Genomic DNA, 12,668 nt, shown 5'->3' with positions numbered 1-12,668 from the left:
GGATATTTGATAATTGAAAAGTCCCCGGCCTGACACATATATATATTTTTTAGTTAGCCCTAACCATCAAAAGATGCGTGTATAAATTTGACAGCTGTCGGATCATTAGTTTGTGAATTATAGCATTTTGAGTGAAGCAACTTCTTGTTATTGTGAAAAAATGGATAAAAAGGAATTTCAAGTGTTGATAAAATATTGCCTTTTGAAGGGCAAAAATTCAGTTGAAACAAAAACTTGGCTTGATGGCGAGATTCCGGACATTGCCCCAAGAAAATCAACCATCAAGGATTGGTATGCTAAGTTTAGACGTGGTGAAATGAGCACCGATAAAGGTTAACGCAGTGGACGCCCAAAAGAGGTTGTTAGCGACGAAAACATTAAAAAAATCCACAAAATGCTTTTTAATGACCGTAAATTGAAATTGAATGAATAGCAGACACCCCAAATATATCAACTGAACGTGTACATCATATCATTCACGAATATTTGGGTATGAGAAAGCTCTGTGCAAAGTGGGTGCCGGGCAAGCTTACTTTTGACCAAAAACGACGAGTTGATGATTCGAAGCAGTGTTTGAAGATGATCAAGCGTAACAAACCCGAGTTTTTGTCTCTATATGTAACAATGGATGAAACATGGCTCCATTATTTCACTCCGAAATCCAATACTACCAATCATCCGAGTGGACTGCACACGATGAACCCGCTCCAAGACGTGGGAAAACGCAACAGTCGACTGGCAAGGTCATGGTGTCTGTATTTTGGGATGCGCGTGGAATAATTTTCATTAACTACCTTGAAAAAGGAAGTACCATCAACAGCGACTATTACATAGCATTATTGGACCATTTGAAGGACGAAATCGCCAAAAACGGCCGCATTTGAAGAAAATGAATGTGCTGCTTCACCAACACAATGCACCGTGTCAAAAATCCATGTATTGGGCTTCGAATTGCTTCCTCATCCACCGTATTCTCCAGATCTGCCCCCCAACGACTATTTCCTGTTCTCAGATCTCAAAAGAATGCTCGCTGGGAAGAAATTTTCGTCGAGCACACAATAAGTTCTCATCAGTGAATGAACATCAAATGAATAAGACTGTACCAGATAAACAAAGGCAAACAATGCTATCTGTGGTTAAAAAACCACAATATACATTATTCTATAAGCGCTTCCATATTCTGTTTATATATTTTAAAAATTGAATAAACACTGCGAGTATATTAGAGTCATCTTGCACCAACACATTACTCACCTATTTTTGTAAATATCTAGTAATAGAACCACAATAATGGATTGTTATCCGAAAATCTGTTATCACACACCAAATGAACTTCAGAACCAGAAACTGATTATGTTCCATCTTTCTGACAACATAGCAATATAATATTGCTTCGAGAAATGTTGGTTTCGATTAATTCATGTGTTCATTTTCGCACTTCTTCAGTATTTCGAAAGCGTGTATTGGCTAGATCATACTAAAATGATACAAACACGAGATAATCTAAAGCCGCTAAGTTTGGCGAATACGGAGTCTGATATCTTTCGCATTATAGAATATATTTTTCAAAATTTTGGATATTTTACTGGAGTATTTATCAATAAATTTGATTATGTCATAGTATGTCACTTGCAAGCTGGTAAACTTAAGAGTACAAACAGTGTAAGCTGGTTAACATGATTTTGATCATCTAAAACAAGGTTTAAAAACATTTTTAATTAGCGAAAACGTCCTTACAGTCCATATCTATTGCACATGAAATATATATTTATAGGTATATTTTAAAGGTTTATATTTAATGTGATTGTCACACAATGTTCGATCAGAAGATATAATATTATTGCTATAAAAATGTACTAAGCTTTGATATAAATTTAAATTGTAAAACATTAAAATTTTAATAAATACCATGACTATGGCTTTATAAATTATATGGAGGTTTACATAGATTAGACGTAAAAATCATGCTATTTTAAATGTATGAATTATCATCATAAAGAAGGTTAATGTTTGATATAGCTTTAATAGGCTATATGACTATATTTTAAAAAACACTGAACATGACAATTCTACATATTTACTTTACCCGGAATAAAAGCTATTTCTACAAAGAATGGATTTGAAAGACATTGAAAATAGTGTAATTTTAAATGCCTAATTAAAAGGCTCTAAAGTTTCCTCTCTAGCACTAAAAAGCAGATGTATGCATGACGTAATTGTTTTGGTCGAACTGGACGGTTTATATGGGTACCATGTCTTATTTATACATTATTTTAATAACTTTGTGTTACAAGTAGACATTCTAATGTTGATAGTGTGAGTGTCCCTAATGTTATTATACATCGATAAAAACTCCAAAAAAAATTGTGTATTTTCATTCCAAGGGAGGAAAAAGGTGTTTAAATGTTGCAAAGCGCAAACTAGCCGGTAAATATAGAACATCGGTAATGTGATGGGGTCAGTCGTATAAGTGTGTATGAAGTCAATATATGTTTTTACAAGATTCGAATTCACTACTGTTCACTATTGAACGACCATATATTCTCAAAGTACACAGAAAAATATTAATTAAAGTCAAGCCTTCAACAAATATCAATCATGGTTAGCTTACAAAAAACCAATATCGAATATCTGGTTTCTTGTACATCAAATAGTTCGATGGGCTATACTTTACCAGGTTAAGGGTAACTGATACATATTTGATTCAACTGTTTTTACAGATTGATTGTTTTTGCATTTTAAGAAGTTTCAAACATTTCGAACAATACTTACATACGAACAATGCATGAACCCAAATGTTGTCATAGAAGTCGAATAAAGTAAATGAAACTAAGCAGAGATCTAGTTTAAGAAAATATAGAAGAACTTAATATATTAAAGCATGTCTAAACACAGATTTTGTAAAATACTTGATAAAGTGTTGAAGTTGCACATGCTAATTAGTTTGTATTTTTTATTAATTACATCTTATATTAGATATGCTTAATTTATTATTTATTACTATTGTCAGTTGGGTTTGCATTAATACACAAGCAAGGCGAGTACGAGATTAACACATCGGTATGTATTTCCCAAATTAAAATAAAACTAATCTACTAAAACTATTTATATTGCTTCCACGTCGCTGTGATTTAGAAATCTTCAATATCATGTTTTAAGGCAAAATCTTCGAGTTCTTCGTGTATTCATTTCACTTCGAGGTCTTCGTGCAACTCTTCGTTGCTTACGTTGCGATAAGTAGTAGTAATTAATAGTAGAACTTTGTTTTGGATTACCAATTGGTTTGATATCTTAGTGCAACCCAATATTTGAACCCCAGAGACTAATAAAACAATCTCTTTGATTTTTGGTCAAATTGAGAGTATCTTCCGACTAAACAGTACAGTTGCTTTACTTTGAGTCTTTACTATAATCTGTCTATAATCTTTACTATAATCTGCTCTGCCTTTTGTCTAACGTGATGTTGCCAGTTTAACCTACCATCCAGATATATTCCGAGGTATTTGGCTGATTCTGCTTAAGGATTTGCGCATCCCTCAAGTGATATAATTAGGTTCTTATCATTTCACCGCAATGCAAAATTAACATACATAGCATTTATAGATCTTGTTGGCCGCTATTTGTACTTTTTCTACAGCCTTAGACAAAGATACATCTTTTGTCATAATAACTGTGCCATCGGCAAATAATCCAAGTACTGTTTCTTTTGTTGTTGAGATATCAGCAATATAGAGCGGATCCTAAGACACTAACCCTTGGAATTCCAGCTGAAATAGAGTTTAAGTGTTCAGAATGCCTTTTCATGCGAGACTTCTTTCGAAAAGGTATTATTCCAGCAGTAGATAGTAATTCCGCGGTAGCAATTTGCTCACTTTGTATAGTAATTCCAAGTGCCATACCCGGTGAAAAACTTGTGAGACGTCCAGGAATATTGCTGGGCAGTATTTATTTTCTTCGAATACTTTTTCAACAAGCGCTATTACTCTGTGCATTTGATCGATTGTCGAGTGGTGGTTTCGAAATCCAAACTGGAAATCTGGTATTTGTATAAATGGTTTAGTACGTTTCTCAAATAATTTTGATATCACTACAGGTCCGTAACATTCAACTTGTCCTACGGGTTTGTCAGGTTTTATAAGCATAGTTATTCAAGCAACCTTTCGGCAATTGCGGAACATGGTTCAGTCTCAAACGGACATTGAATATATATGTCAATATGATTATTGCCTTTAGTGGCAACTCTTAATAATCCAGGTAAAATATCATCAATTTCAGGAGGCTTTTTAGGATTGAGGTCGTTGTTATTTTCTGTAGTAATTCTTCCATTGGCGAAATTAGATTTACAGCAACATCAAGCTGATAAACAGGATTTATATCTATTGTAAATTATATATCATACTGTTGGAATACGTTAGCTAAATGTTCCAAAAATGTCGAACCCATTCCAAATAATTCAAAATGAATCCACCAATTTGGTTTGGATTCATTTTGATCATTTTTAATAGACGGTACTCTAATAATTGGTCTTTTAAACACCCGAGTTGCTTAACATAACAAGTAATCTTCGTCTGCTTCCGGTCTTAATCCACTTACATATCTTTCAAAGCAACTCTATAAGTTTATACTGCTATTATAGTATTGTATTGGTCCAAATCTTACAAGATAATTTGATACAATAGATACTTTTTTTTAAAAAAATGTACGTGATCGTTGTCCCATCTGGACACTTTACAGTAATTTTAACTACAAATTGGCGGATTCACTTACATTAACAATATCAATTATTATTCAGATAACGTTTCAAATAGCCTGCAATTGCAATTGAAATGAAGAAAACAATGAATTGATTTAATTATTTGCCTCATCATGTAATTCATAGAATTATATTTTTATATAATTATATTCATATTAGGATCGGAATAGTTAGTCATTCGAAAACAATCATAAACCAAATCACGTGTAAAATGTTGTAAAAGAGATTTTATTATGAGCTATTAGCTTATTTAAAAAAATAAACAATTATTTTTTGAAGATTTACGTTATAGTCATCACACACATATTAAAAATAATTCCAAATATATGATTTAATTACGCAAATATAGTAAATTTAATAGAAACTGACGAATCACTGATCAGTAATGTATAATTCAATAAAATAAACAGTTGATTATTTCAGCACTACGCCAATAATATAGGGTATATTTTTAAGGAAATTTGTTTTTATAACGTAAAATATATAACGTTTTAATGTATGTATTTATTCACAGATCTTTTACTTAACTATTGAAAAGAAACATTTGGTCATATAAGATCAATATTGGAAACAGCAAAAGTTGTTCAATCCACATTAAAATCTCCAAAAAAAAAATTAGAAATATTTTTTCAATCCAAATAAATTAAGAAGGTTGAAAACCAAAAATTATGAAAACATGTAGTCCTTCACAGATTATTTTGTCTATATATCTGTGGTAACACTATAAGCGAAAATTGTTACATGTATTTATACAATGAATAGTTTTTATTTTTACTATTTAATGTTATCTCTTTATTACACTATTATTGTTATTATGTTGTCTTATCTAAATCTTATTTAACAAATCATGTCACGGTCTATTTTAATTTATTAGTGAATGATGCTTATCTTGATCTTGATTTTTACACCTAATTTAACTAAAACTCTCAATCATATTTTATGTTACCGAATGAGTGTATTTTTCACCCAATTAATTGACTGAAGCATCCTGAACATGTTATAACAATATTATAATATATATATATATATATATATATATATATATATATATATATATATATATATATATATATATAAATGGAATTTTTTTCTTTAATGTTAATTAACATATGTTATAGTTAAAACAAATTTAATCAATAAAAATTTCAGTATATTCCTGTTTATATTTTCCCAGTTATATTAATAGTCTACGAAAACTAATTCACATTTTAATAGCAATGGATAATTCTGGATGATGCCAGCATTCGGCAAAATTCGGTAGTTTTCGCCAAATTTTAGGGCGTTGCCATTTACAAGGGATAGAGAGGTAAAATCCGACGAATTACGGCGGCCATTTTTATTTGGACCCTGCCACTACTAAAATATTACATTACATATATATTATTATATTTTTCAAATAACGCAACGCAATATTGTAACGTCGCAAATTCAAATAATTGTGCTCATGCCAGGATCTTCCAGGGACATCGCCTTCTATGTGACTTTATTCTATAGCAGAGTTATGTTAAATTGGACCACTTAATAAATAAAAAGGGAATTTCGTTAATAACTCTAAATAAACTTGTTCAGATTAACCGTATTCGATCGACTCAACCTTATTGAAAATTCCTATAATTTATAGATGGAAATTTAGAAACACTGCTACAAAATATTAAAATTGACGGGTTCATTCATTGGAAAGTTCAATTTGTTTAATTTTGTACATATATATTCCGATAGATGTATACCAAGATGATATAATGTTTATCAGTTGCGAAATAAAGCGAAATAAATAATATTATGTGTATACTTATCAAATACTATTAGTCATCATAACTAAATCCAGAGTCATACTTAAAAATCGTTCATCCCCAAAAAAATAAAAAGCCATGGAAGAATATTTAAGCAATAATAATTTTTGTTGTAAGTTGGATAAAACTCTTGCTTATTTGGGTAAGAATTAATTTCAATTTTTTTAAACCAATACCAATTTATTCACATCGAATTCTCTCGAAAATTCAAACACAAATCAATATAATGGATGTGCTATTTTGATCAATGACCTTCTGCCAATTTCCTGGTAAAGTTATAATTCAGTCACTGAAGAGCTTTCAGCTTCAGAGCTTCAGAGATTTCTAGGCGAAAACCTGAACCAATTTTGACAACAACAACTGATTTTCATGAGCATCAGTTGGCAAGTTTCACATCTTCGAAAAAAAAACAGTACAGTGTTAGAAAAAGTGCGGAAAACAAGGCTAAGCTGTGAAAAAAACTGGTACATCCATCATCAAACTTGGACACTTGATGATAGAAGGGCGCGATATGATCGGTGATAAACCATCGCTTATACATTTTCCCACAAACGGTCGGTTTATGTATGGAAAACTCGAACAGAAGCCTACGATCTGGGTTACATGCTTGCTACATATAGGGCATTATTTTGGTATTCAGCTGGTCCTCTCATTCGTATTACTAGCCGGTTTACTGCGAATAATGAAGTTCTCACTACGATTAGCATATTGTTGCCAAACACTCCCACATTCCAAAATGATAGTGTTGTGGTCATACACGTAGCCCAAAAGGACCAATCTTGGTTTGAGCAGCATTAGAATATCATCAAACATTCTCCCTGGCCAGTCCTCAACTTAATATGGGAAGTTTTAGTGAGCAGTACATTTCCATCCCCAACATTATTGAAGCAATTGGCGAATCTTTTCGTGCGACAATGGGACAATATTAATAAATAAATAGTGTGTATCTGTCAGGCGTTCATATTCCACAAACTTATTATAATTCGACAGATACATTTTGTGATAGTGACAGTTTAAAACCACCAGGAAGGTAATTTCCTTGGTGTAACCTTTAAATTTCAGATATGCCTCCAGAAACAAATTCATAGGAGTTAAATAAGAACTGTAGAAACGTCAATTTATCCAGTTAATTTAACTTCTGACCGGTATCATCGAGTTTTAGTTTACATATTTGAGGTAAATGTGGGTTAACAATGATCCATGCGCGAACACACTAATTCATCATCATCCTTCATGAATAATATCTACTTCTCAACTAATACGTTGCCGCTGGTGCAAATACTCGCTGGTAGAATACTCCACAATAAAAAACTGGACCTAAATTAACAATTACTAACCATTTTCTGATTATAACACCGAAAATAATTTCTTGTCAGCAAGTTCGAACAACACTGTAATAAAACATTAAATAGTGTCAAATCCAAAATAGTTCATAGCTCAACTAAGTTCTTTTTCAACTAAATCACTCGTAAGGTGCGTGAAAATCAACACAATCATCATTAATCCATAGCCAGTTCTCGAGGAGTATCTATTTCTCAGCCAATACGCTGCTATTGATGCAGCAGGACGAACATCCTTCACAAAATTTCACTACTGTTGACGATCGGTGAACCTTCTGGCTTCGTCTTTTGCGGAGCTATTCACTGTGTCTTCCACCGAAAAGGTCGATTTCATTCCACAGACATGTCCAAACTATTGCAATAAGTGCCTCTGGATTTGTTCCTTCACTGTGCATCTGTGTAATCGTGTAAAAGCGAGCTTTATTTGTTTATATTTATATCACTTTTATATCAATATTTATTTATATCGAATGGACGATTCAATATATTCGATATTTTAGACCATTTTTAATTGAGTTATTTATGTTTTTTAAAACAGTTAGACGATAACGTAAAGTGGGATTTGTGGCTTTTGCCGGTACCCAGCAACAGAAACAATTGCCATGCCACGTCCTTTACTAGAGCTGTTATTACCAGATGTGATATCTTAACGTGTCGAAGGATCATTAGAACTTCATAAGAGTTAATTTATGAAAACGCGACACTCAGAGTCACTACTTAATTTTGTTGATTTTACTGTATTTTGTACTGTCCAATCTGGGTTTCATCAAATGGTGAGTTTGTTCACGTAATTACTGTAAATTAAAGATAATAACGTTTTATGGTGCATTTATATGCAACTACAAAGTATAAATTATACATATTTAAATCAGAAACTGACGCCAAATATCAGCAAATGATGTATATTTGTAGATTGCTGCCGGCTCTTGGTGACAGCATATCTGGCGTATTTGCCTTTGGCTTTTTTCCTTGTGTGTGCGCATTGCACTTTCATCATAGTCGGAGTTAGGAGAAGTGAGAGCCTAACAGAAAGAGTATTGTTGGCATTATCCTAGCGAAGCCTATCAACCCTAATAGTAGGATATCGCGTATCCTTCCCTTGACATCATTGCATTATTATCCGTTATAGAAGACATATAGGTACGTCACGTGTTACCTTCCCTTCGTACCGTATGCATATGTTATACTTCATCCTAGCATGTTCATCATTGCTATTAATACTGCTAGTACTGTTTTCTGTTATGATTGTCCAACGTTGTTAGTGACTATGGACTTAAGATGGTTAGCCATCATGGTTATTCCGTCATTGCTATGCGTTGTCATTGTATATTGTTGATATCATCAATACCATCCATTACTTGTACAATTATTACAAAACGTCGATACAATTATTATTTATCCAACAACATAATTAATTACTCCTACTGGTAGCTGTCAGTAATATTAACTATCGGTATTATTATTTTTCATTATTACTTGACATTAGAAGTACCTGTCGAGATAATCACAGATCACGTCCTCAGAACTGTCACCTGTGTCACAGTGTCACACACCACCTAGACAGCAAGATCTCCCACGCTTAGAATTTCCTTTATAATGTAGATAGCTGTTGTCATTTATTTTGACCTCTGTTTATATTTGTTTAAAATGTTGAATTGTTTTAGATAATTTTATGTAAATATAATTTTTATTTCACGCTTTTATGTACGGGTTTAGAATTATCGCTACACATTGGTCATTATTTAAACAGTGACAACAACAACTCGCGATCCATCTCTTCTCAGCAAACTTAATAGAGATATTTAAAAAAAAACCTCAAAACGTAACATTTACAAAGCGATTTTTCACTATTGAAAATACATTAAAAATAATAAATTCGAACCTGAACAATAAAAAATATATATTCGTTGCCAACTTAAAGCCGCTTCTACGTCCATGCAAGCTGATGAGTCATCATCCAACTCAAGGCGTACCACAAATCCCGATCAAGAGAGGCTAAATCGTACGAAATGATGTCATCCGTAACGTCAGTCGCGCTATTATTCATATTCCAAATAAAAGTATTAAAACACTTAATGAATAAAATTAATCATGTTTGTAATTTGTAAATAGCCACTAGCTGTGACTAATTTATTAAATCGAGTACGGTACCTTGTCGTCAATTTTTATTGAATTTTTTAACAAAAACTTTAACGAAAAGTCCTTTCGAAAGTAATTCATTCCAGTAGAGACCCGCGTTTCAGTACTCAATGGCAACTTTGGAGTAACGGTGTTTTTATTTTTTCGATCTTTTTATCCTTCGTGACAGCTGAAGACAACCATCTCTAAACATCATCTTCTGCAGCAATGTCAATATTAATCTTTCGCTCAACTTTTTTTGCATTTCGCAAAACACTTGACGATAGAAATCAATTAAAAAAAGTGCGGTAGCAGATGTCAACACATGAGTGGCAGAAAAATATCGTGACAATACTTCAGCTATTAAATTCGAAAAATACTATTTATACAGAATAAAATTCCAAGCTTCAATGAAATTTTTATTGAACCACTGAATGGATAAGACGTTATTTTCTAATTATCAAAAATATTACTCGTTTTGTACTTGCCGTATTACTGATATGTAAATTAATATCCAATAAATCATTCATTTTAAGCATTTAGAACACCGATCATTCACTTTTAAATTAATTAAACTAATAAAAATTGGTTAATAGTCATAAATTAATAATATAAAATGTATTAATAATAAAAATATAATTAACTAAAATATATTAAAAATAATAAATAAAAAATATATAAAAAATATTCTCATGAGATAATAAATTATAAGGATAAGCAATTGCAAAGATAAAAACACGTTGCGTTTGTAAGTTTAAAAAACTAAATATAAGACTTAAGAATAGATATATAAACATATACAGTAACATGATGATATATTCTTACAGGAAGGACAATTAAAACTTATGGTTAGGATTGGCCCAAGATGATTTTGAATAATTCGTACATTAAAACATTCGTGGATACACACAAGTGCTTAATTCCCGTCATAAATGTCAAATTTTATTATAAAAACATCAGAAACAACACTCACAGAAAACAATACTAAAATTTAAAAGGCAATCCCAGTATTGACTTTGTGAACTTAAAAACGGGAAATAATTAGGTTATAATAACAAAGAAAATAACATTCTTGAAAATGGATTTCGAAATTATTAAAAAATGATGAAATATAATTATTTGAACGAGTACCTAGTTCTCTTTATTTTGGTATAATTTCCATCTACGAAATTAAAACAGGCGACATAAATACACTTCTGTTGACACTAGATTAACGGGCAAACCCTTAAAACCGTTTCCCATATAAATCTATTTATATATTTTTCTCCCGCACTTTTATTAGGTCACAAGGTGTGGATTGAGTGATTAAGGCCGAATTATATCATAATGATGACATATTAATATAGAATAATATTTGTTCTATTTATCTCTTCGATTTAACACTAATTAATTGTTGTAATATGAAGCTTTAAAATAGAAAAAAATATTAAACAAACCGTATTGACCAAAAATTAAACAATATTAGTCAGTATTTCATTATTACTTATTAGTCTTATAAATATCAGAACATTTACATAAACAAAACCATATTCTTACATAATATATTTCTTAACAACAATATTACCTTTCACGAGTTTTCAGTAATAATCTTAGGCACCAAATATATTTATATTTCTAAATCAAAACGTGTAAATTATATATTTATATAATTATATTTATATAATTATAATAAACAATGTTAATATTTATAACAAGTTAGAAGTATTAGTAATTTAAGGCATGTAAGGCATTTTAAAGTTATTTTTTAAAATAACTAATAACATTGATAACAAAATAATTGCAGCGTTTATCCATTAAGTTATGATTGTCAACTTAATACCGATGATATTGATATACATTTACTTTGCATTATAAATATAAAAACAATTATAAATTGACAGTATATAGGAATATTATATTTACTTATGATACCGTTTTCCAACAATTAGCATGCAAAAGATGTAACAAACCTACAACAATACGTTGCCCATGGCTTGCCTTGTTTTGATGTAGGTTATTACGCGATGTCAGTTGAGGGTAACCTTTAATTTTATCTTCCTTAGATGGTAAAAACACACCTTATATTTGTATCTAACAGGTGAGAAAAAAAATACAAAACAACGCGCATTTTGATATATAGGTTGTTTTATCGCGAATATTACTTAATATCAACAAATCTCATTGAAGTATTTTATTCTGATTAAATTTGGCCACCTGCCTACCTTAATTCCAAGTTTTCCATAAAATGATCTAGGTCTATTTTGTCCATAAGGACAAAATCGCCTACGCCGACCTCTTTTACGGATGCCATTTTTTAAAATAACTTTAATTGCACTTCTGTCTTAACTTTTTTGCATTATTTTAAAAAATTATTCGTTTAAAATGCCGCGTTTTTAGACGCCGCGCACAACTCCAATCGCGCCTTGACGACAACTACACCATACAACTCAAAGGTGAACTACCAACGAATATTTTTCGTGACTGGAATCAAGTTCTTATTTGACAGGTCACCCTATGTTGCCAGATTTTCAAATATATCTAAGTTTTGTATGAAATTATATTTATACTTCGACATAAAACTAAGGCACTTTTATTTTGTTAAAAATAGTAACAAATATTCTACATTTTTCAAAACAGAATCATTAATATATACTGATTCAATCGGTAGTAGAATGTCAAAGCACAGTG

At 31.3% G+C, this 12,668-nt stretch overlaps 1 protein-coding gene across 2 annotated transcripts in view; it reads right to left on the bottom strand.

Moving 5' to 3' along the window:
* Positions 1-12,656, bottom strand: part of Myo31DF (Unconventional myosin ID) — a 76,993-nt gene extending 64,337 nt beyond the window's left edge. Inside the window, exon 1 of one of the 2 annotated variants that reach the window (XM_076416113.1) lies at positions 12,203-12,656. In XM_076416113.1, coding sequence (XP_076272228.1) covers positions 12,203-12,291 — 89 coding nt within the window. In that variant the 5' untranslated portion in view covers positions 12,292-12,656. The remainder of the gene's footprint in view (positions 1-12,202) is intronic. The other variant, XM_076416103.1, reaches the window with a different exon arrangement.
* Between the last annotated feature and the right edge of the window lie 12 nt (positions 12,657-12,668).

This window comes from Rhynchophorus ferrugineus, unplaced genomic scaffold (genome assembly GCF_030347505.1).
Source record: "Rhynchophorus ferrugineus isolate W39M unplaced genomic scaffold, kcgeb_rfMv2 rfM1, whole genome shotgun sequence".
NCBI classification, from domain to species: Eukaryota; Metazoa; Arthropoda; class Insecta; order Coleoptera; family Curculionidae; genus Rhynchophorus; species Rhynchophorus ferrugineus.
Note: the sequence above shows the minus strand (reverse complement) of the source record. Positions and strands in the feature narration are given on the sequence as shown.